This window comes from Triturus cristatus, chromosome 1_1 (assembly GCF_964204655.1).
Source record: "Triturus cristatus chromosome 1_1, aTriCri1.1, whole genome shotgun sequence".
NCBI classification, from domain to species: Eukaryota; Metazoa; Chordata; class Amphibia; order Caudata; family Salamandridae; genus Triturus; species Triturus cristatus.
The window spans coordinates 114,307,623-114,332,837 of NC_140579.1; the positions used below are offsets into that span (position 1 = coordinate 114,307,623).

The 25,215-nt window shown below is 46.7% G+C and overlaps 1 protein-coding gene across 1 annotated transcript in view; it reads left to right on the forward strand.

The window, feature by feature from the left end:
• The window catches only part of LOC146869700 (uncharacterized), a 664,652-nt gene that overhangs the window by 343,252 nt on the left and 296,185 nt on the right, over positions 1–25,215 (forward strand). Inside the window, exons 12-14 of the mRNA XM_085640198.1 lie at positions 14,603–14,711; positions 24,038–24,073; positions 24,454–24,739. Of these exons, the coding sequence (XP_085496324.1) occupies positions 14,603–14,711; positions 24,038–24,073; positions 24,454–24,739 (431 nt within the window). The remainder of the gene's footprint in view (positions 1–14,602; positions 14,712–24,037; positions 24,074–24,453; positions 24,740–25,215) is intronic.

Sequence of the window (25,215 nt, forward strand, 5' to 3'; positions counted from 1 at the left end):
AACATTTTTAAAAGTTATATTTATTTTTAAATTAGTTGTATAGTAAAAAAAAATTATAAAAAAGTATTTTTAACCAACATTCCTAAATTACTCCCCACAGTTATCCCCTTCAAACCCAACATCCTGCTACTAAATTTTAACATAAAATAAAAAAGTTTAACATTTTTTAAATAAATATTTTTAAATTACTCCTCACCTTTATCTCCTATAAACCCAACATCCCACTCCTAAAATTTAAAAAAAATGTGAAAAGTATTTACATTTGACATAAAAACGTCTAAATTACTCCCCACCCTTATCGCCTATAAATCCAACATTCCGCTCCTACAAATTTATTAAAAAATATAAAGCAACTAATATCAAAATAATAGAAAAATACTTTAAACAACAAAAAAACATTCGATATTATTTACAACTATAGCTTTGCCATCAATATTTACAAAATCGATATTTCTACATACACAAAAATCAATATTTTTAAAAACAAAAAACATACCTCTTTATTTTACACCATCGATATTCTTGACTCAATATTCATGCAATTCGATATTTTGGTGTCGATATTCTGTCTCTGCACCATCTGAAGGTCCACAAAAGTCTTCTTCTGAGGGTGGGTCAAAAACTTCTTCCCCTGGCAAGAAACCTTGTTGTAATGTTTGCAAAACACCTGGCCACAGAAGTATGACTCTAATTGCCCCAAGGTCAACAATAAGGATAATAAAACCACTACTATTACTACTACTACAACACCCCCTAGTGCCCCAAGTAGTAGTCCCCAGGTAGTAGAGGTGCACCCAAAAGTTCAGTTGGGATCACTTGTGTACTGAAGTGGGTACTGGCCTAGGCAGATCCCCCACACAGGCCAACTTAGTCTGTGATGGTGGCATGGGTTTTGTCACTTTTACTGTAAGTCCCAATACCTTGGGTAGGAACATACAGAAGCCTCTGATTAATGGTCAGAAAGCTATAGACTGTAGCGATACAGGGACTAGTGTCACCATGGTGACAGTAAAACTAGTGTCCCCCTTCAGCTTTTACCTGAGTACCAGTACCAGGTGACCAACACTGATGGTGTTAGAACTGATCATCTCATGGTCATATTCAATCTCAGCTGGGGAGTGTCTCCGAAACTGCCACTTGAAACATTAGGAGCTGTGGAGCCTGAAAGGATGGTCCACTCTGCTTCCTCAGAGAGCACAAGGGAGGAAGAAAAGTATTTCTCTCCACAGACTATGGGTGAAGGTCAGCCTCCTCAGGGAACTGACCCTACCCCTTGTAGAAGGAACTGCCCTGATGTAGTCAGGCCTGGCCTGAGAGAGCCACTGAGGGCAGGGCAACCTTCCAAGGAGGTACCCAGTCTGGAACAGGTATCCTGTACCTCTTTACCAGGTGTCAGCCAGCCTATAGCTGCAGAGGCCAGGGATGCCAGTGGACCCCACAGGGCCCACTGCCAAGAGGAATACACTCATCAACATATACTAGCCAAGTGGATAATCCTCAGCAATCTGAGGGATCCCTCTTACACTTAGCCAGTGGCATCCCCCAGATGGACTCTGCCCGGCAAAGTAAAACCTGGGACAAGGCTGTCCAAAACCTTCACTGGCTCTCCATTGTTCCAACCAGACAGGATCAACCAAAAGCTATTAGCAGCCATAGGTTGACAGTCAGTCATAGAGAGAAAGGTCTCAATGGTGGCCAGTGCTTTGAGGAAGTTGAGACCAACCCTGTTAGGGCCTCACTTCTCTAATCAGACACCCAACCAGCCTATTTCTTGGCTCAAACAGATGACAGGTAGACACTCCAAACTTTTGAGAGGATCCAAAACCCTACAGGGGAGGACCTTCTCAGAAGACCATAAGATAGAGGGTTTCCATGCAAGTGCAGGACCTTCCTTACATGGCCACTTAGGAAATAAAGACTCAACTTGACAGTGTTAGCCTCTTCTTCTTTTGTTTGGGGGGTTTATGTAGGAAGGTAGGATCCTTCTGCATGGTTACCCCCACTTTTTGCCTGGGGCACATTTGGTGTCCCCTTGCATAGTCCAGTTCAAACCAACCCTGGGAGCCATTTGCGCCCACTCCGGCGTGAAACTCGACAAAGGACATGGGAGTATCCTCCCCACTGTGCAGTCCCTCTCCTGGAAGGGAACCCTGAATCGTGCAAACCCTTTCCTTAGGGTACTTAAGGACTTACCTGTGGGTGGGTCCCTAGATCATCATGGGACTTGATTCAATTCAGAAACGACTTCAACTTCTATCATCTGGGCACTCTGGACTTCGCTGGACTTTGTTTGGGCTCTACTTCGTCTCCCTTCCAGTCTGCTGCATCGGCTGTGCCTGTGCACCATACAGGAACCTTCAAAGGCCTGGCGGCATTCAAAACACCTGAAGGAATCTCCCTTGGAGTGAAGGAGTCACTTCCCCGAATCTGTAGGCAACGCAACTAAGCTGACCGGTCTGCTGATCCTGAGCTCCCACTGACTCCGAAAGTCTCAGCAACACAGGTGGTGGTTCTCCACATCTCTCGAGGCCTGCCATTCCTCTCACCAAGCTTGAGGCCAGTATCCCGCGTAGAAGCTGCTTAAACCGAACCCCTGTGCACCATGTCAAATTGTCATTGCAAAGGGTTGTTGGCTTCCTCCCACCAAGATTTTAGGGGTCCAAGTAGCCCTAACCTCAAGCATCTCCAGTGACCAGAATCAACATCTATACGGCATTGTTTGCATCGTGGCCCGTATCTTTTGGTGAGCTGCTCTAGGTCCTGTTGCGGCTCCAGTGCCTCCCTGTTCAGGGTCACCTTTGTTTCTTTTGGGCTCCCCTGATTGCTTGGGGCCTGCCCTGACTCCCCTGCTTGTGGTGAGTCTCCTGGGCCTTGCTGGTCCCGACATTACACCTTTTTTGACTTCCACATTATTTGTAGTTGCCAAGGCTTGTTGGTGCTTCAGACAGACACAACCCGTCTCTTTCTCTACATCCGGCTTGGGACAGCTCATGCATGTCTCCTGGTTTTCCTCAGCATCGCCTAGTCCTCACAGCTACTGCAGAGTCAAGGTCACCGTCAACTCTCCTGCAACACCCGACATCAGTGGCCATTCGTCTTCCAGGTCTCTGGGTCACTCCTGAGTAACATAGACTCTGTCCCCTCTGCTTGCTGATACCTCTCAACTAGAATCCACCTTCGTATTCCACCGGACACTTTCTCCTTCTCCAGCAGCGGCACTTTCCTGAAGTCCTCCATTGGGTTCTATGGCGGTTTCCGACACTAATTCACACCTATGCAGCCGGCTTTCCTTGTGTAGGTAACGTGGGTACTAGGTTATTCATGGGTGGGGTGGCTCTCCAACCTTCTGTCTTCCACGGAGTTTCTTCAGAGTCCACTGGGATGGGTTCTTTTTCTTTAAATTGCAACTGCGACTTACACGTTGATTTGTACGGAGAACACGGTTGTGTTCCCACACTGCACAAATCTCTGTGGGGTTTCTATTCACTCACCTTTGGTGGTTCCTTGGGTCCCCGGCACTTCTACATCCTCTAGACATTGTCTTGACCCAAGTCATGGTTCTTATACCACTTTCTTAATATATAGTTTTGTCCCCCCTGGAGTCCACTGTGTATTCTGTGCTATTTACTTGATCTCTATGCAAAGTATTGCATGCATTCTACATATCTCCAGGTAGGAGATATCTAAACGTGTTAGCAAGTCTACATACTTCGATAGATACCTTGTGTTGTTCTTTTTACCTTAATCTATACCTATTAGATTACATTCTGGTAAAACAAGCTGCTTTACACTCCTTCTGGACTGTGCCTGAAGGCTGCTCTCCACAGCTACCACTTAGAGAGCTTTCTATGGTTGTCTAAGACCTCCTAAATCACCATAAGGGTTGTCTGGGCTGGTGCAGGGTGCCCACTTACATAGGTATACATCATATTCCAGGCCAGCCTCTCACAAAGTGATTTTAAGGTTTATAAATGAGCATGGGTAAGGGTGATTTTAGAGCCAACTGGATGGAGGTAAAAAGAGGGTGATTGTATGGCTTAAGAGTGGGTAGAGGTAAAGGGAAGTATGAGTTATTTTAAGATTTGGGGTGGGAAGAGGTAAAGGGAGGAAAGGGTGAATGTGGGATCCAGGGGTGGGTAGAAGAAAAGGGAGGTCAGGGTGAATTAGGGTTCGGAGGTGGGTTAAGGTAAAGGAAGAAAATTGGTTCAAGGGTGGGTAGAATTAAAAGGAGCTGAGGGTGATTTTAGGATTCAGGGTTGGGTAGCAGTAAACCGAGACAAGGATGATTTTACGGTTTGTGGGTAGAGGTAAAGGGAGGTAAGGTGTTTTTAGGATTCGGGGGTATGTAGAGGTAAAAGGAGGTAACAATGATTTTAGGGTTTAGGGAAAGTATAGGTAAAGGGAAGTACATTTTTTAGGATTCAGGGGTCTGTAGAGGTAAAAGGAGGTAACAATAATTTTAGGGTTTGGGGAAAGTATAGGTAATGGGAAGTAGGGGTGATTTTAGGGATCTGGGATGGGGAGGTACAGGGAGGTAGGGGTGATTTTATAGTTCAGGATTGGGTAGAAGTAAAGGAAGGATAGGATGAATTTAGAGTTCAAGGGTGGGTCGAGGTAAACTAAGGTAAGGTTGATTTTAGGGTTCAGGGTACGTTACAGGTCAATGGAGGTAAGAGTGCTTTTAGGGTTGGTAGGTATAGGTAAAGAGAGGTAAGAGTGATTTTAGGGTGCACATGTGGGTAGAGATGAAGGAAGGTAAGAGTGATTTTAGGGTTTAAGAGTGGGTAGACATTAAGAGGTCTATTAGGATGACGGGCAGGAAAGCACCCCAACCGCCATGGTAGCGGGAAAACACCGCCTGCCAGGACCGCGGGATAACCGCCAGTCCAATTTTCATGCTCCGCAGTGGAAATCCGACACATTGGGGGTCCGCAATGGACCCCCGGAGACATTCTCCGCATGCCTTTACATGGCGGTTCCACCGTCGCGGAAAGCTGGCTACCGCCGGCATCATAATTGGGCCGGCGGTGCTTGGCCCTGATCTGCCACAATTGTAGCGGTCCAGCTCCGCACGCCAGGCAAGCAGGTGGACAGCAACCGACGGAAAAGTGGCAGGCGGGAAATCACACCGCTGCAGTCACGACCACAATGCTAATCGGACCAGCGGTGTTCAGGGCTTCGATGGCAGGCGGATGCCCGCCGCCGGTCCAGAGGTTGCTACCGCCCGCCCGGCGGAGGACATCTGCCCTCCATCCTAATGGACCCCTAAGAGAGGTAAGGGTGAAACATAAACCATTTCAAAACAATGCATGTTTGATTAATAAAACACCTTCTAAAATATGAAAGAGGTAACCACAAATAAGTAAATGTGACAAAGCAGGAAACATTAATTTAGAAAAACATGTACTGTACAGCAACAATAATAAGCAAGGGAGAATGATTACAGTTTAATCATCAATTCAAGCGACAGACTGCCAACATGTATGCTTCAGACATTGTCACTGGCAGCAAAGTTTCATTATTGCTAGTTGTTTGGGTTGGGGTGCTGGAAATACCAGGAAGTGCGAGCTTCAGCTTTGATGGGTTCAAGTTGTCTTACAAGCAAATGTAGCAAACAAAAAGTACCACAATCTGAGTGCAAGCAGCTTCAAAGAACACTTATCAAGAAATCAATTGGTAATTGGTCCAGGCCCCACGGAAGAACAAAAAACACATGGAGAAAAAGAGAATCCCAAGTGAAGCTGGCACGCGCCGACACACCCTCATAAATGAAAAGGAATCAAATAGGAGTAACAATGAAGCCACCTAACGCTAAGTAATGAAGGCTAAAAGCAACTTTTTAGAGTTGTTTTTTTTTTAATAGAAACAACAGATCATCACAAGCACCAGTGCATGCGCTGTCTGTGGCAGACCCTAAAATCCTTTCAGCAGGCGAAATTAAAGACTGAAGGTGCATGAAAAAAACTATATAAGGCACAGCAGGCCTAGACTGGACTGAATTTAGAATGAAGGTGATCAGAAGCCCCCACACACGGTCCTTGTTGCATTGCATAATTCTGTCATCTCAATTGTAATAACCCTTCACTTTGAAATACACGTGTAGTCCACTCCCCAAAACACTAGTATATAACATAACATGTGTATTTGTAAAACGCATGTTCACCTATAGGTATCTTGTTACTGAATAACAGATGTTTCTTATTACCCAACTCAATGGTACTCATTTAATTGACTTTAGATGGATGAAAGGCTGAGCGGACCTGCCAGGATTTGAACCTGTGACCATGAGGTCAAACACAGGCCCCTGTAGTAGAGGGATTAGTCCACTGAGCCATCAGGCCCTTATATACAACGGGCAAGTAACCGCGAAGACGCCTTCACAGGAAAAGTTTCACAGGAGCCCACGGTCACTCGGGACGGGGTAGGCCGCTGATTTTTGGAACAAGACCTGCTAGGGACTTGGGCCACAAATGGTCCAAAGCACAAGTTCGTAGAACGTTGTTTAGGGTTTGCACTCGAAATCAGTGCACGGTTCCCAGGTATTGCTGTTCCTCGTCACTCGTGGGGTCCAGATGCCACAGCTTCGCTGGGGACTCAAAATGGCCGTCGAGAGGTCAGGAAATCCGCTTTTGGGGCCGCAGGGACTTCGGACTCTGGCGGGAGCGGTGAAGTTTGCAACCGTTTATTGAAGTTATTGGTGCCTGCCAAGCAGGGGAGTCACTCCTTGACTCCAAGGGAGATTCTTCAGTCTTCCAGAGATAGTGGAACGTCGAAGGGCCAGGATTCTTCTTTGTAGAGCGTCGTCCAGGGTAATCTGAATTGCATTGGCAATGCTTGCTATCTTATTGTGAAGATAGGGGAGGGACTAGCTCTATGACCACTCCTCTAGGAGGGTCAGGGTAGTGGGTGGTTACACCCACTTCCCTTTGTCCAGTTTCACGCCAGAGCAGGGGCAGGTAGCCCCTGAACCAGTTTGAGCTGGCATATGCACAGAGGAGCCTACTGCTCCCCCAGTGCAGGACTTCAAAGCACTCTAAGAGTGCACTCACCCAGCTCCAATACACAAAATCCTGTCTGGGAGGTGGTGACACCTCCCTGTGACAGGATACCTTTTGTTGGGCTTCCTCCACTGCGAGTTTCGGTCAGCAGCAGGAGGGCAGCCCAGTGTCTGTGCTGGTGGCATCCATTTTGTGATACCAGGGCTCTAGGAGATTTCTACCGTTTAGTACAGTGGGTACATATCATCCCCTCTAGAAGGGTGGGATCATACTCCCACACCAGTTACTGGTGTGGGGGTATGATTCCAAGTTGTCTGACAGCAAACACGACATGTTTTGATGCAGTCATTCTAAAGTTAGCATTTACCGCGAGGTTATAATGCACTTAAGAGTATATGGTTTAACCGCATCCACAAACAGCAGCAGAGAATAGACTCTGCCAGCTACAGAGGGGTCCTGCTCATGCAGAAGCACCCCCTCACATAGTAAACCAAGCACCCTGCCCTCAGGATTGTTAGGGCCTGCAATAGGGGTGGCTGATAGGTTTATATGTGTGTGTATGGTGAGATATAGGAACCTATAACTCAGTGAGGAGTGCTAACACTACCTCACACAGGCTGCAGCAGTAGGCCTGTGGTGTCAGATTGAGAATGCTTCCCAGGGGTGGCATAATACATGCTGCAGCCCCTGGTAGGCCTGTGAAGTACCAATGCCCTAGGTACCTAAGGTACCATATACTAGGGGCTCATAAGGTACCACAGTATCCAATCACTAGTGCATCTAATATGCACACCAAGTTGTTTAGAGAGATCAGTGAGACTGGGGCCCTGATTAGCAGGGACCCAGCCAGACTATAGCCAGAAACCAGTGTAAACATCAGAAAAAAGTGGGGGCAACATAAGAGCAGATCCTACTCTCCTACACAAACCGAGAAAGCAACAACCTGCAAGAGTGAGATAAAGGGGCAGGAAGTGTCTGGTAAAGGGTTAAAAAGGCGTAAGAGTGAGATAAAGCGTCAGGGAGTGTCTGGCGCAGGGTTAAAGAGGCGTGAGGCAGATTCAAGAGTGAGATAAAGGGTCCGGAAGTGTCTGGTAAAGGGTTAAAGAGGCGTGAGGCAGATTCAAGAGTGAGATAAAGGGGCAGGGTGTGCCTGGCACTGGGTTAAAGAGGCGTGAGGCCGATTCAGGAGTGAGATAAAGGGGCAGGAAATGTCTAGTAAAGGGTTATCTCTCCCCACCTCAAAGCTCTGAACTGGCTGCCCCTGGAGGCCAGAATACAATTTAAACTGGCCTGCATAACTCACAAAGCTCTATACGCGAACTCACCGACATTTCTTGCACATAAACTCGTGATATCCGGACAGGCCAGAAATTTCCGATCTGCCAAAAACCTGCTGTTGCAGCCAGCAAAATTCCGGAAGAAAAAAACCTACAACCGAGCCTTCTCTGGAGCCGCTCCAAGAATCTGGAACTCTATCCCACCCGCCGTTAGAAGACTCCCGTCCTTGGCACACTTTAAGAGGGAGACCAAAACTTTCTTAATGGGAAAATACCTCATCTAGCGAACCCCTTACTTTCAGACTTGCCGCGTGTGCCCTATAACTGCCTGCTCAAACTTTTTATCCCATTTGTAGCGTCAACTGCAGCTAGGATGCACCTCGTGGATTGGAAACTTTGTTTTGTATTGTTACTCTGCATACTTTAATTTTTCTCCCACAGGTAGCTTGAACTTGAAATTGAATCTCCCCCTGTATCCCTTTCTCTCCCAGTGTGATCCCTCCCGTCCCTACGTCTTACTCCCCCCTCAATCCTGTAAAGCGCTCTGATACCCTCACGGGTCTGGTTCGCGCTATATAAAACTGTAAAAATAAATAAAATAAATAAAATTAAAGGGGCGTGAGGCAGATTCAAGAGTGATATACTGGGGAGTGTCTGGCACGAGGTTAAAGAGGAGTGAGGCAGATTCAAGAGTGAGATAAAGGGGCAAGAAGTGTCTAGTAAAGGGTTAAAGAGGCGTGAGGAAGATTCAAGAGTGAGATAAAGGGGCAGGGAGTGTCTAGTAAAGGGTTAAAGATAACGGGGGGAGTGTTTGGCACTGAGTTAAAGAGGCGTGAGGCAGATTCAAGAGTGAGATAAAGGGGCAGGGAGTGTCTGGCACTGAGTTAAAGAGGCGTGAGGCAGATTCAAGAGTGAGATACGGGGGGAGTGTCTGGCACTGGGTCAAAGAGGCGAGAGGGAGATTCAAGAGTGAGATAATGGTTCAGGAAGTGTCTCGTAAAGGGTTGAAGAGGTGTGCGGCAGATTCAAGAGTGAGATAAAGGGGGGAGTGTCTGGCACTGGGTTAAAGAGGCGTTAGGCAGATTCAAGAGTGAGATAAAGGGGCAGGGAGTGTCTTGTAAGGGGTTAAAGGGGCGTGAGGCAGATTCAAGAGTGAGATACAGGGGGAGTGTCTGGCACTGGGTTAAAGAGGCGTGAGGCAGATTCAAGAGTGAGATACAGGGGGGAGTGTCTGGCACTGGGTTAAAGAGGTGTGAGGCAGATTCAAGAGTGAGATAAAGGGGCAGGAAGTGTCTAGTAAAGGGTTAAAGAGGCGTGAGGCAGATTCAAGAGTGAGATAAAGGGGAAGGGAGTGTCTAGTAAAAGGTTAAAGAGGCGTGAGGCAGTTTCAATAGTGAGATAAAGGGGAAGGGAGTGTCTAGTAAAAGGTTAAAGAGGCGTGAGGCAGATTCAAGAGTGAGATAAAGGGGCAGGAAGTGTCTAGTAAAGGGTTACAGAGGCGTGAGGCAGATTCAAGAGTGAGATAAAGGGGCAGGTGGTGTCTAGTAAAGGGTTAAAGGGGCGTGAGGCAGATTCAAGAGTGAGATACAGGGGGGAGTGTCTGGCACTGGGTTAAAGAGGCGTGAGGCAGATTCAAGAGTGAGATAAAGGGGCAGGAAGTGTCTAGTAAAGGGTTACAGAGGCGTGAGGCAGATTCAAGAGTGAGATACAGGGGGGAGTGTCTGCCACTGGGTTGAAGAGGTGTGAGGCAGATTCAAGAGTGAGATACGGGGGTGAGTGTCTGGCACTGGGTTAAAGAGGCATGAGGCAGATTCAAGAGTTAGATAAAGGGGCAGGAAGTGTCTAGTAAAGAGTTAAAGAGGCATGAGGCAGATTCAAGAGTGAGATATGGGGGAGTGTCTGGCACTGGGTTAAAGAGGTGTGAAGCAGATTCAAGAGTGAGATACAGGGGGGGAGTGACTGGCACTAGGTTAAAGAGGTGTGAGGCAGATTCAAGAGTGAGATACAGGGGGGAGTGACTGGCACTGGGTTAAAGCGGCGTGAGGCAGATTCAAGAGTGAGATACAGGGGGGAGTGACTGGCACTGGGTTAAAGCGGTGTGAGGCAGATTCAAGAGTGAGATACAGGGGGGAGTGACTGGCACTGGGTTAAAGCGGTGTGAGGCAGATTCAAGAGTGAGATAAAGGGGAAGGGAGTGTCTAGTAAAAGGTTAAAGAGGCGTGAGGCAGATTCAAGAGTGAGATAAAGGGGAAGGGAGTGTCTAGTAAAGGGTTAAAGAGGCGTGAGGCAGATTCAAGAGTGAGATAAAGGGGCAGGGAGTGTCTAGTAAAGGGTTAAAGAGGCGTGAGGCAGATTCAAGAGTGAGATACAGGGGGGGAGTGTCTGCCACTGGGTTAAAGAGGCGTGAGGCAGATTCAAGAGTGAGAAACGGAGGGGAGTGTCTGGCACTGGGTTAAAGAGGCGTGAGGCAGATTCAAGACTGCGCAGCCCCGTATTCGGCACGCCGACATGTGAGGGCGCCAGCTGTGAGCTTCTGAGCAGAGCTTCGGGCACCGGCGCTCATTCCATCACAGCTTACGCACAGTGTGACTTACTCCAAGGCTTGGCTAGAGCCTGGTTTGGCCCCAGTACCGCTGGAGTAGATGTGGATGTAATTTTAGAGAATTGGAACTGACTTACCCCTTTGGGTTAGAATGTCTGTCCCTGTACCCCCCTGAATTTTACTTCTGCTCCTACCACTTTGTAGTGGATATTCACCATTTACTATCAGCTCCCTCTTGTTATTCCCCATTTTCTCTCCACTTCCCGTGCCATCCTCATATTCACACCTACGTTGTAGGTTTTCACGCGTGCAGTTTCTCGCTTTCACAGCTGAGAAAACGCACATGCAAACTAGGTCCTCGTCAGCATCTTTGTGAACGGCACTGAGTGTGGAGCAGTGTTACAGGGGCGCTACCACACACTCGCAGGTACCTTTGTGGACTGCCCTCTAAGGCGCCTTACCTATTTATCAGCACAGGTAATTGCTGACAGTTTGTAGGAGGGAGAGAAGATGGTGTCCATTAGGAAATGGAGGGAAAAGGCCAGTGTTGACAGAAGCTGGCATGTCTGCGTGAGCGGTTGAGATTTGGAAGCGGGTCTGTTGACACACCTGCCGGCACCTCACCTGTGACCCGCGGATGCAAAGATGCGGCTTCTGTGGTCTCCTTCGTGTGGACGCAGGTGACGTCAGCACTCACGCTGACGCGGCTGCAGCCAGGGCTCACGTCCTGCCTGGAGTTTGGTTTCTGTGTAGTCTTTACCGGTGGTTTCTGCCTCAGAGACAGGTTGGTGTCTGATCATTGCAAAGGGTACATTTTCATACTTCTTTGCCTCTCATCTCTCCATAACCTAGATCTCTCCAATTTCACTTAATTGTCTCATCATTCTCTTTCTTCTACTTTCTTGAAGGTTTTTACAGTTTCTCTCCTCATTTTCACAATTTTCTCTCTCATGTGCTACTTTGCTGTCTCTCTCCACTTTCTCTTCTCCTTCCTATTTTCGATGTTACTCTATCTTTTTCTGTGTCTGTCTCTCTCTTCCTCTGTATCTTACCTCCCCTTTTCTTCACCTTTTTCTCTGACGTGCGTTCATTCTTCTCTTTTCTCACTACATTGTTTCTCATTGTTCTTCCTCTTTCTTTGAACTTTCATCACTTACCTACTCCCTTCCCCTCGCTCTATGTTTCTATTACCATGTTTCTTTCTGTTCGTTTCCATGTTTTCCTATATTTTTTTCACTTCCTGCTTGTCCTCATTTCCCGATAGTTAAGTTTAATCTTTTTTTTCCTATTGATCTTGATTGTTGTTTTCCACGTTTCTTTTTAATTCCTTTGCTTCTATTCCTGATTCTCTTTATTGAGAATCTACTTAATTCTTGTTTTACCTTTCACATTTTCTCTGCTTTTCATTTTGCTCCTCTTTTTACACTGAAAGTTTATTTTTGCATTTGTTTTTACATTGTAGTCTGAAAATGCATTTATCAAACTGAAAAATATGTTGAACCTGCCTACCAGATTCTTTTACCCCCGATGCAATATATTGCGAAGTATGACTTCGTAAGGGCTGATGATGAAACGTGCCAGAATTAAGGAGTGAAAGTGCCATAGTTTCCCTTTGACATCTATGCGAAGATTTTTTTAATATAAAAAAAGTTTGCAACTTTCGACAGCTTCTCGAGGATGCAAAGTTTTAATGGAGGAACAAGACAATTCCCGGAATAATAAGGTCTCCTCACAAAAATCTCTTCAAAAAATCACTTCGTAAGAGGAATTTTTTCCTGCTATAAATGTTTTTTTGTGGGAACAATTTGTGCTAAAAATGTATTTTCGGCAGTACAAAATTTAAAATTGGCCCTTCTCTATCAAGCAGTTTGGCACTTTTTTTGCACCATTTGTCGGAATTTCAACAATGAGAAACGTGAGGTTTCTCTCTTACAGTCTTCTTTTTATATATTCTTCTCTTTTACACAGGTCTTTTTCCTGACATGATCAATCAATCAATCAGGGGAATTGTAAGCGCGCTACTGACCCGTGAGTGTCTCAAGGCGCGGGGGGGGGGGGGAGGGGGGGGGGGGGGGCTGAGCCGCTCCTCATCAGTTGAAAAGCCAGGTCTTTCTCGTCTTCCTGAAGATGTTCAGGGAGGGGGCGCGTCTGATGTTGAGCAGGAGCTCATTCCTGGTCTTGGTCGTGATGTAGGAGAAGTTTCTTCCAACTGTTCTGGCTCTGTGGATGCGCGGGGTTTCGGCGAGGGCGAGGTCGGTAGATCGGAGGTTTCTCTTGGGAACGTAAAAGGAGATCCTCTCGTTGAGGTATTGGGGTCCGGTGTTGTGGAGGCATTTGTAGGTGTGGGTTAGTTTCTTGAAAGTAACTCTCTTCTCAACGGGGAGCCAGTGACTGGACGTTTTTGTTTTAATAAACAGACAAAGAAAATACTTTAAGAGACTTTACTAGCGTCTGTGCTCCAATTACATGATGAACTCTCCCAGAACACTAACCGCGTGTGCATAAGATCTTTTGTTACAGTGACATGTAGGATTCTTTTATCCTTCACAATTTATGGGTTGCAGGGGGTTTTCCCCTACCTCATGCACCGCACAATCTATCAGACCAATATATTACACGCAGATACTGACAGGCATCATCACTTCCTATACAACTAACACCCCCACATCACTAAACAGTTAATGGAAAGCACCAGTATGAGGATGTATGCACAAGCAGGCGTCACTACGCATGCTCACGTATGCCTCATCACCGTACGGTGGACATTTATTTTTCGCCTTTAATTTACTGTTACAAGAATGGTGATCTCCATCTTAGCTCAGTGCATAAAACACTATAAAAAGTGCGTGCACGCACAATCGGAGGGGCTTGGTCAGTGTTTGGTGTTCTTGACCTTATAAACGTTATTGTTGTTTTGCTGTTTCCATCACAAACAACATCAGCGCCTCCGTCACCTGCTCCGGTTTATGCTGTCCATCCTTCCTGCCTACCAAGCTACGTGCAACTGTTGTTAGTACATAAACTTATCTCTTAGAAATGTCATCCTGATGTGGAAATAAATAAGTAGAAATCTGTAGGTTCTTTGTGGTGGTGATGTGGTCCTATCTGGGGTTTTCAGGGAAAGGAACGTTATGAAAATATTCTAGTGGAATCCAAGAATAAAACTAGGAAGGTAAAAAGGAATGAGTTGTTTACCCCTAAAGTGAGATCACAAGAGAGAGAAAAGTTACACTCTTCATTACAACTTGTAGCACACAGGCTCCCAAATTAGAAGGGCAATCAACAAACATTGCGGACTGTCACAAGCAGACACTAAACTATCGGGGACTTTTGGGTGCTCTCCATCCGTGGTCTATAGTAAAGTCAGACTTTTGAGGGATTCACTGGTCAAAAGTTAAAAATTGCATATGGCTGGTTCCAAACTCAGGTGGCCTGGTGAGCAAAAGAACGATGGATTGGAATGCCACCCGAGCGATTGCCAGGGGATTGAGAAATTGCTAGCATTCCTCCATCGTTTTTTGTGTGTTTGATGTACCGCCCTAAGATTCAAGAGTATACCCAGCTGTGGGTCCCATGCTCGCTGTGCCACTAGAAGTCCCTACTAACGATTGATAACTCCAATCAGGACGAAGCTGGCCCTGGGTTGCTTGTGTTCAGGTTTAGGCAGTTCGGCTTGGACTGTTCCTATTGGAAAAGGGTCGAGATTGATTTGCATATAGCTGGGTCCAAACTGAGGTGGCATATATCCTTTTAGGATCCTACACAACGATACTTCAATAGAATAGAAGACCAATGAGTTGAATAACAATAACACGTATTGTGTTCTTCTTCCCATACATAGCACACAAGACATGTTTGGATGGGGCATTCTGCTGGCCCTGTGGCTCTGGACAGGTAAGAGAGAGAGAGACTTTCCTAAACTATTGACTGTGCGAGAAGCAGCACTCGGGGGTCTGGGAGACGAAAGAGAGTGAGACGCTACTGACCCTCTCGAAGCAGCAGTCTGAGGGAGAGGGAATAGAGCGAGGTACGCCCCTTAGCTACTGACCCTGCTAAAAGCAGCACTCTAGGGGTCAGAGAGAGGGAAAAGAATGAGACACACCCCTGCTACGGACCCCGCTAGAAGCAGCACTCTGGGGCCAGGGAGAGAAAAAAGAGAGAGGCACACCCCTTAAATACTGGGGGGGGGGGTCATAGAGAGGGAAGAGAGTGAGACACGCCCCTTAGGTATTGACCCTGCTAGAAGCAGCACTCTGGGGGGTCAGAGAGAGGGAAAAGAGCGAGCAACCCCCTTAACTACTGGGGGGGATCATAGAGAGGGAAGAGAGCGAGGCACGCCCCTTAGATATTGACCCTGCTAGAAGCAGCACTCTGGGGGGTCAGAGAGAGGGAAAAGAGCGAGGCACACCCCTTAAATACTGGGGGGGGGGTCATAGAGAGGGAAGAGAGTGAGACACGCCCCTTAGCTATTGACCCTGCTAGAAGCAGCACTCTGGGGGGTCAGAGAGAGGGAAAAGAGCGAGCAACCCCCTTAACTACTGGGGGGGGGATCATAGAGAGGGAAGAGAGCGAGGCACGCCCCTTAGCTATTGACCCTGCTAGAAGCAGCACTCTGGGGGGTCAGAGAGAGGGAAAAGAGCGAGCAACCCCCTTAACTACTGGAGGGGGGGGTCATAGAGAGGGAAGAGAGCGAGGCACGCCCCTTAGCTATTGACCCTGCTAGAAGCAGCACTCTGGGGGGTCAGAGAGAGGGAAAAGAGCGAGCAACCCCCTTAACTACTGGGGGGGGGGATCATAGAGAGGGAAGAGAGCGAGGCACGCCCCTTAGCTATTGACCCTGCTAGAAGCAGCACTCTGGGGGGTCAGAGAGAGGGAAAAGAGTGAGGCACGTCCCTTAACTAGAAGCAGCAGTCTGGGGCCAGGAAGAGATAAAAGAGCAAGGTACGCCCCTAGCTACTATCCCTGCAAGAACTACCATTCTGGGGTTCAGAGAGAGGGAAAAAAGCGAGGCACTACTGACTCCGCTAGAAGCACTACGTTGGGGGTCAGAGAGAGGGAAAAGAGTGAGGTATGCCCCTTAGCTAATAACCCTGATGGAAGCAGCACCCTGGGGGTCAGAGAGAGGTAAAAGAGTGAGGTACGCCCCTTAGCTACTAACCCTGCTAGAAGCAGCACCATGGGGGTCATAGAGAGGGAAAAGACTGAGGTACGCCCCTTAGCTACTTACCCTGCTAGAAGCAGCGATCTGGGGTCAGGGAGAGAGAAAATAGCGAGGAACGCCCCTTAGCTACTAACCCCGCAAGAAGCAGCACTATGGTGATCAGAGAGAGGAAAGAGCGAGGCACACTCCTAAACTACTAACCCTGTTAGAAACAGCACTCTAGGGTCAGAGTGAGAGAAAGGTTTGAGGCATGCCTCTTTGGTACTAACCCTGCTAGAAGTAGCACTCTGGGGGTCATGGAGAGGGAAAGAGCGAGGCACGCCCCCTAGCTGCTGACCCTGCTAGAAGCAGTGCTCTGGGGGTCAGAGAGAGGGAAAAAGAGCGAGGCACGCCCCTCAGCCACTGGCCCTGCTAGACGCAGCACTCTGGGGGTCAGAGAGAGGGAAGAGAGTGAGACACACTCCTTAGCTACTCACTCTGCTAGAAGCAGCACTCTGGGGTCAGGGAGAGTGAAAAGAGTGAGGAACACTCATTAGCTACTGACCCTGCTAGAAGCAGCACTCTAGGGTCAGGGTGAGCGAAAAGTTTGAGGCATGCCCCTTAGGGACTAACCCTGCTAGAAGCAGCACTCTGAAGCTCATAAAGAGGGAAAAGAGTGAGGTACACCCCTTAGCTACTTACCCTGCTAGAAGCAGCAATCTGGGGTTCAGAGGGAGGGAAAAAGAGTGAGGCGCGCCCCTCAGCTACTAACCCGGCTAGAAGCAGCACTCTGGGGGTCAGAGAGAGGGAAGAGAGTGAGACAAACTCCTTAGATACTGACCCTGCTACAAGAACGACTATGGAGTAAGAGAGAGTGAAAAGAGTGAGGCACGCCCCTTAGTTACTAACCGTGCTAGAAGCAGGACTCCATGGGTTAGAGAGAGGGAAAAGAGTGAGGCACTCACCTTAGCCACTGACACTGCTAGAAGTGGCCATCTGGGGGTTAGAGAGAGGGAAAAGAGTGAGTCACGCCCCTATAGTAATGACCCTGCTAGAAGCAACACTCTGATGGTCAGGGAGTGGGAGAAGAGTGAGACTATACTGGTGTTAGAGTGATAGCGCTCTTTTGTTGTCGCCTATGCTGTCTGTGAAACAGTGAGTGCTTTAGTATTAGATATACCTCTGGTGTTAGAGTGAACGTGCTCCACTATTGTCACCTATGCTGTCTGTGCAACAGTGAGAGTGCTTTAGTGTTGGATATACCGCTGGTGTTAGAGTGAAAGCGCTCCACTGTTGTCACCTATGCTGTCTGTGCAACAATGAGAGTGCTTTAGTGTTAGATATACCGCTAGTGTTAGAGTGGATGTGTCTATTGTTGTCACCTATGCTGTCTGTGCAGCATTGAGAGTGCTTTAGTGTTACATATATTTTGTGTTAGAGTGAAAGCGCTCCACTGTTGTCACCTGTGCTGTCTGTGCAACAGTGAGAGTGCTTTAGTGTTAGATATACCTCTGGTGTTCGAGTGAATGTGCTCTATCGTTGTAACCTATGCTGTCTGTGCAACAGTGAGAAGGCTTCAATGTTAGATGTACCTCTGGTGTTAGAGTGGAAGTGCCCCACTGTTGTCACCTATGCTGTCTGTGCAACAGTGAGAGTGCTTCAGTGTTAGATATACCTCTGGTGTTAGAGTGAAAGTGCTCCACTGTTGTCACCTATGCTGTCTGTGCAACAGTGAGAGTGCTTTAGTGTTAGATATACCGCTGGTGTTAGAGTGAAAGCGCTCCACTGTTGTCACCTATTCTGTCTCTGCAACAATGAGAGTGCTTTAGTGTTAGATATACCACTGGTGTTAGAGTGAAAGTGCTCCACTGTTGTCACCTATGCTGTCTGTGCAACAGTGAGAGTGCTTTAGTGTTAGATATACCGCTGGTGTTAGAGTGAAAGCGCTCCACTGTTGTCACCTGTTCTGTCTCTGCAACAATGAGCGTGCTTTAGTGTTAGATATACTGCTGGTGTTCGAGTGAATGTGCTCTATCGTTGTCACCTATGCTGTCTGTGCAACAGTGAGAAGGCTTCAATGTTAGATATACCTCTGGTGTTAGAGTGGAAGCGTCCCACTGTTGTCACCTATGCTGTGTGTGGAACAGTTCGAGGTCTTTAGTGTTAGATATACCTCTGGTGTTAGAGTGAAAGCGCTCCACTGTTGTCACCTATGCTGTCTCTGCAACAATGAGCGTGCTTTACTGTTAGATATACCTCTGGTGTTAGAGTGAAAGCGCTCCATTTTTGTCACCTATTCTGTCTGTGCAACAATGTGAGTGCTTTAGTGTTAGATTTACTGCTGGTGTTAGAGTGAATGCACTCTATTGTTGTCACCTATGCTGTCTGAGCTACAGTGAGAGTGCTTTAGTGTTAGATATACCTCTGGTGTTAGAGTGAAAGTGCTCCACTATTGTCACATAAGCTGTCTCTGCAACAATAAGCGCTCTTTAGTATTAGATATACCGCTGGTGTTAGAGAGAAATTGCTCTATTGTTGTCACCTATTCTGTCTGTGCAACAGTGAGAAGGCTTCAATGTTAGATATAACTCTGGTGTTAGAGTGAAAGCGCCCCACTGTTGTCACCTGTGTTGTCTGTGCAACAGTGAGAGTGCTTTAGTGTTAGATATACCGCTGGTGTTAGAGTGAATGCGCTCTATTGTTGTCACCTATGCTGTCTGTGCAACAGTGAGAATGCTTTAGTGTTAGATATACCTCTGGTGTTAGAGTGAACGTGCTCCACTATTGTCACCTATGCTGTCTGTGCAACAGTGAGAGTGCTTTAGTGTTAGATATACCGCTGGTGTTAGAGTGGAAGTGCCCCACTGTTGTCACCTGTGTTGTCTGTGCAACAGTGAGAGTGCTTTAGTGTTAGATATACTGCTGGTGTTAGAGTGAATGCGCGCTATTGTTGTCACCTATGCTGTCTGTGCTACAGTGAGAGTGCTTTAGTGTTAGATATACCTCTGGTGTTAGAGTGAACGTGCTCCACTATTGTCACCTATGCTGTCTGTGCAACAGTGAGAGTGCTTTAGTGTTGGATATACCGCTGGTGTTAGAGTGAAAGCGCCCCACTGTTGTCACCTGTGTTGTCTGTGCAACAGTGAGAGTGCTTTAGTGTTAGATATACCTCTGGTGTTAGAGTGAAAGCGCCCCACTGTTGTCACCTATGCTGTCTCTGCAACAATGAGAGTGCTTTAGTGTTAGATATACCTCTGGTGTTAGAGTGGAAGTGCCCCACTGTTGTCACCTGTGTTGTCTGTGCAACAGTGAGAGTGCTTTAGTGTTAGATATACCGCTGGTGTTAGAGTGAATGCGCTCTATTGTTGTCACCTATGCTGTCTGTGCAACAGTGAGAGTGCTTTAGTGTTAGATATACCTCTGGTGTTAGACTGAATGTGCCCCACTGTTGTCACCTGTGTTGTCTGTGCAACAGTGAGAGTGCTTTAGTGTTAGATATACTGCTGGTGTTAGAGTGGAAGCGTCCCACTGTTGTCACCTATGCTGTGTGTGGAACAGTTCGAGGTCTTTAGTGTTAGATATACCTCTGGTGTTAGAGTGAACGTGCTCCACTATTGTCACCTATGCTGTCTGTGCAACAGTGAGAGTGCTTTAGTGTTGGATATACCGCTGGTGTTAGAGTGAAAGCGCTCCACTGTTGTCACCTATTCTGTCTCTGCAACAATGAGCGTGCTTTAGTGTTAGATATACCGCTGGTGTTCGAGTGAATGTGCTCTATCGTTGTCACCTATGCTGTCTGTGCAACAGTGAGAAGGCTTCAATGTTAGATGTACCTCTGGTGTTAGAGTGGAAGCGCCCCACTGTTGTCACCTGTGTTGTCTGTGCAACAGTGAGAGTGCTTTAGTGTTAGATATACCACTGGTGTTAGAGTGAAAGTGCTCCACTGTTGTCACCTATGCTGTCTGTGCAACAGTGAGAGTGCTTTAGTGTTAGATATACCGCTGGTGTTAGAGTGAAAGCGCTCCACTGTTGTCACCTGTTCTGTCTCTGCAACAATGAGCGTGCTTTAGTGTTAGATATACTGCTGGTGTTCGAGTGAATGTGCTCTATCGTTGTCACCTATGCTGTCTGTGCAACAGTGAGAAGGCTTCAATGTTAGATATACCTCTGGTGTTAGAGTGGAAGCGTCCCACTGTTGTCACCTATGCTGTGTGTGGATCAGTTCGAGGTCTTTAGTGTTAGATATACCTCTGGTGTTAGAGTGAAAGCGCTCCACTGTTGTCACCTATGCTGTCTCTGCAACAATGAGCGTGCTTTACTGTTAGATATACCTCTGGTGTTAGAGTGAAAGCGCTCCATTTTTGTCACCTATTCTGTCTGTGCAACAATGTGAGTGCTTTAGTGTTAGATTTACTGCTGGTGTTAGAGTGAATGCACTCTATTGTTGTCACCTATGCTGTCTGAGCTACAGTGAGAGTGCTTTAGTGTTAGATATACCTCTGGTGTTAGAGTGAAAGTGCTCCACTATTGTCACATAAGCTGTCTCTGCAACAATAAGCGCTCTTTAGTATTAGATATACCGCTGGTGTTAGAGAGAAATTGCTCTATTGTTGTCACCTATACTGTCTGTGCAACAGTGAGAAGGCTTCAATGTTAGATATAACTCTGGTGTTAGAGTGAAAGCGCCCCACTGTTGTCACCTGTGTTGTCTGTGCAACAGTGAGAGTGCTTTAGTGTTAGATATACCTCTGGTGTTAGAGTGGAAGTGCCCCACTGTTGTCACCTGTGTTGTCTGTGCAACAGTGAGAGTGCTTTAGTGTTAGATATACCGCTGGTGTTAGAGTGAATGCGCTCTATTGTTGTCACCTATGCTGTCTGTGCAACAGTGAGAATGCTTTAGTGTTAGATATACCTCTGGTGTTAGAGTGAATGTGCTCCACTATTGTCACCTATGCTGTCTGTGCAACAGTGAGAGTGCTTTAGTGTTAGATATACCGCTGGTGTTAGAGTGGAAGTGCCCCACTGTTGTCACCTGTGTTGTCTGTGCAACAGTGAGAGTGCTTTAGTGTTAGATATACTGCTGGTGTTAGAGTGAATGCGCGCTATTGTTGTCACCTATGCTGTCTGTGCTACAGTGAGAGTGCTTTAGTGTTAGATATACCTCTGGTGTTAGAGTGAACGTGCTCCACTATTGTCACCTATGCTGTCTGTGCAACAGTGAGAGTGCTTTAGTGTTGGATATACCGCTGGTGTTAGAGTGAAAGCACCCCACTGTTGTCACCTGTGTTGTCTGTGCAACAGTGAGAGTGCTTTAGTGTTAGATATACCTCTGGTGTTAGAGTGAAAGCGCCCCACTGTTGTCACCTATGCTGTCTCTGCAACAATGAGAGTGCTTTAGTGTTAGATATACCTCTGGTGTTAGAGTGGAAGTGCCCCACTGTTGTCACCTGTGTTGTCTGTGCAACAGTGAGAGTGCTTTAGTGTTAGATATACCGCTGGTGTTAGAGTGAATGCGCTCTATTGTTGTCACCTATGCTGTCTGTGCAACAGTGAGAGTGCTTTAGTGTTAGATATACCTCTGGTGTTAGACTGAATGTGCTCCACTATTGTCACCTATGCTGTCTGTGCAACAGTGAGAGTGCTTTAGTGTTAGATATACCGCTGGTGTTAGAGTGGAAGTGCCCCACTGTTGTCACCTGTGTTGTCTGTGCAACAGTGAGAGTGCTTTAGTGTTAGATATACTGCTGGTGTTAGAGTGGAAGCGTCCCACTGTTGTCACCTATGCTGTGTGTGGAACAGTTCGAGGTCTTTAGTGTTAGATATACCTCTGGTGTTAGAGTGAACGTGCTCCACTATTGTCACCTATGCTGTCTGTGCAACAGTGAGAGTGCTTTAGTGTTGGATATACCGCTGGTGTTAGAGTGAAAGCGCTCCACTGTTGTCACCTATTCTGTCTCTGCAACAATGAGCGTGCTTTAGTGTTAGATATACCGCTGGTGTTCGAGTGAATGTGCTCTATCGTTGTCACCTATGCTGTCTGTGCAACAGTGAGAAGGCTTCAATGTTAGATGTACCTCTGGCGTTAGAGTGGAAGCGCCCCACTGTTGTCACCTGTGTTGTCTGTGCAACAGTGAGAGTGCTTTAGTGTTAGATATACCTCTGGTGTTAGAGTGAAAGCGCCCCACTGTTGTCACCTATGCTGTCTCTGCAACAATGAGAGTGCTTTAGTGTTAGATATACCTCTGGTGTTAGAGTGGAAGTGCCCCACTGTTGTCACCTGTGTTGTCTGTGCAACAGTGAGAGTGCTTTAGTGTTAGATATACCGCTGGTGTTAGAGTGAATGCGCTCTATTGTTGTCACCTATGCTGTCTGTGCAACAGTGAGAGTGCTTTAGTGTTAGATATACCTCTGGTGTTAGAGTGAATGTGCTCCACTATTGTCACCTATGCTGTCTGTGCAACAGTGAGAGTGCTTTAGTGTTAGATATACCGCTGGTGTTAGAGTGGAAGTGCCCCACTGTTGTCACCTGTGTTGTCTGTGCAACAGTGAGAGTGCTTTAGTGTTAGATATACCTCTGGTGTTAGAGTGGAAGTGCCCCACTGTTGTCACCTGTGTTGTCTGTGCAACAGTGAGAGTGCTTTAGTGTTAGATATACCGCTGGTGTTAGAGTGAATGCGCTCTATTGTTGTCACCTATGCTGTCTGTGCTACAGTGAGAGTGCTTTAGTGTTAGATATACCTCTGGTGTTAGAGTGAACGTGCTCCACTATTGTCACCTATGCTGTCTGTGCAACAGTGAGAGTGCTTTAGTGTTGGATATACCGCTGGTGTTAGAGTGAAAACGCTCCACTGTTGTCACCTATTCTGTCTCTGCAACAATGAGCGTGCTTTAGTGTTATATATACCGCTGGTGTTCGAGTGAATGTGCTCTATCGTTGTCACCTATGCTGTCTGTGCAACAGTGAGAAGGCTTCAATGTTAGATATACCTCTGGTGTTAGAGTGGAAGCGTCCCACTGTTGTCACCTATGCTGTGTGTGGAACAGTTCGAGGTCTTTAGTGTTAGATATACCTCTGGTGTTAGAGTGAAAGCGCCCCACTGTTGTCACCTGTGTTGTCTGTGCAACAGTGAGAGTGCTTTAGTGTTAGATATACCTCTGGTGTTAGAGTGGAAGTGCCCCACTGTTGTCACCTGTGTTGTTTGTGCAACAGTGAGAGTGCTTTAGTGTTAGATATAACTCTGGTGTTAGAGTGAAAGCGCTCTATTGTTGTCACTGATGCTGTCTGTGCAACAGTGAGATGGGTTCAGTGTTAGATATACCTCATGTGTACACCACAAGTGAAAAACATATATGCCACACTTCAGCCCCCTACTTCCCGGACTGAGATCTTTGGCAGTCACTTAGAGATTACCTTCTACAACACGAAAGTCATGATTCATACTAGAAGAGACACTGATATGTCGGATACGACTGTGTATTGCTTTATAAGTTTGTCAGCCCTTGAACTTGGCTTGTTACTTGGTCTAAGTGCTGCTATCAGCTGTTGTGTTTTTGCCCTCTCGCTCTACAAAACTATACACACTGCCTTGCATTGTGTACTGACCTTTATGTATCTGCTGATGTTTTTATCTCCCGATGATTAATTACTTATCATTGTCATCCACTTGTGCTCATGTTTTGGATTGTATGTGATGTTTGTGGCCTTACTTTATGCAAAATGATAAATAAAATATATACCACTGGTGTTAGAGGGAAAGCGCTCTATGGTAGTTACCTGTGCTGTCTGTGCAACAGGGAGAGCGCTTTAGTGTTAGATATATGGCTGGCGTTAGAGTGCTCTGGTGGTAGATATACTGACTGTGTTACACTGATAGCAGGCCAGCAGTGTTACATAAACTGACTGTGCAGCAATGAGTGTGATAGTGGTATATTTACTACCACAGTGACAGCCCTAGCATCACATACCGAATATGAAGCAGTGAGAGCATTCCAGTGAGAGATATGTTCATTTACTGATTTCTAGCAGGATTTCCTCAAGGAATAAAAATTATAATACATTTTCTGATGCCTTATTTTCCAGGTCTACCTCAATTGGACAAGGTGTCATCAAGCAGCGGTGAGGATATTATGTCCCTAAACAAACATCATGGTTTTCTAGAAGTATTAGTTACTTCCATTTCACAGGAGAAGAGGACAGAGTGTTGGTTACAGTTACAACCAAAGGTTTTGAGGCAACCGATTCCTGCATGTACCAAACTAATCTAAAATGTGACAAGCATAAAATATAGATATTGTAGGTACATCCAACCTACTCAAAGAATACAACTCACTAGACATCCTCTTCTCTAAAGAAACAGCCTTTATGTAAGACATGAAAAGGCAGATCCTTTGCTTAAAATGCAGACCCCACCCGTGTCATAATGTCCACCTCTGTTCTCATGACTTAACTTCTCATTGCCCGGATGAAGTTCTGGAACTCACAATTTCTCTTCACAGAGATCAGCGTCGCACTCTGGGGAGTCGCCAGTCAGTCCAGCACGCTGAACAATGAGGCTGTCGCAAGTCTGGCTATCGATGGGGATCTGAGGAGCGATTACCCACAGGGTGACTGCAGCTCCACGGAGTACAGCTATAGCCCCTGGTGGAGGTTGGATCTACAAGTCACCTTGTCTGTAACTTCTGTGGCCATCACCAACCCAGGAGGCAATGAGTCAACGAGAATCAACGGTGCTGAGATCCACATCGGGGACTGGCTAGGGATGAGTGGTATCCTGAACACCAGGTAGGGTTGGCTGAAAGTTATGTGGCACCAATATGTAAGTTAGTGGTTAATTCAACATATTGAGAGTACCTTGATCCAGGTCACGTGAATGAATGTTTGGTATGAGTGATGAAGCTTTGTAGTGTAAAGTGTTTTCTGTTAAGCAACCATCCGTGCAACAGTGACACCCTTGCACCATGATGCTAGGCAGCTTTTTTTTGGGCGCCAGCACAGAGGAAATCCCCCTTGGGTGCACTGTATTCTTCTAAATACAGCACATCCCTGCGTTTTTGAATTGACGCAGCACTGCTAAATTGCATGCAGCGCTGCGCCATTTCCTTGTGAATATCCCCCTAAGTGTGAGATAGTCAGAGTCCACAAAGAAGCTTCAGAAGAAGCCTGAACAAGCTAATAGGATCAGACCAGATTAGATCTCTGGAGGTCTCTTTTCTGACTGGATGAGGTGAGATGTAAGAGGTGCAGTGCTCACACCATCT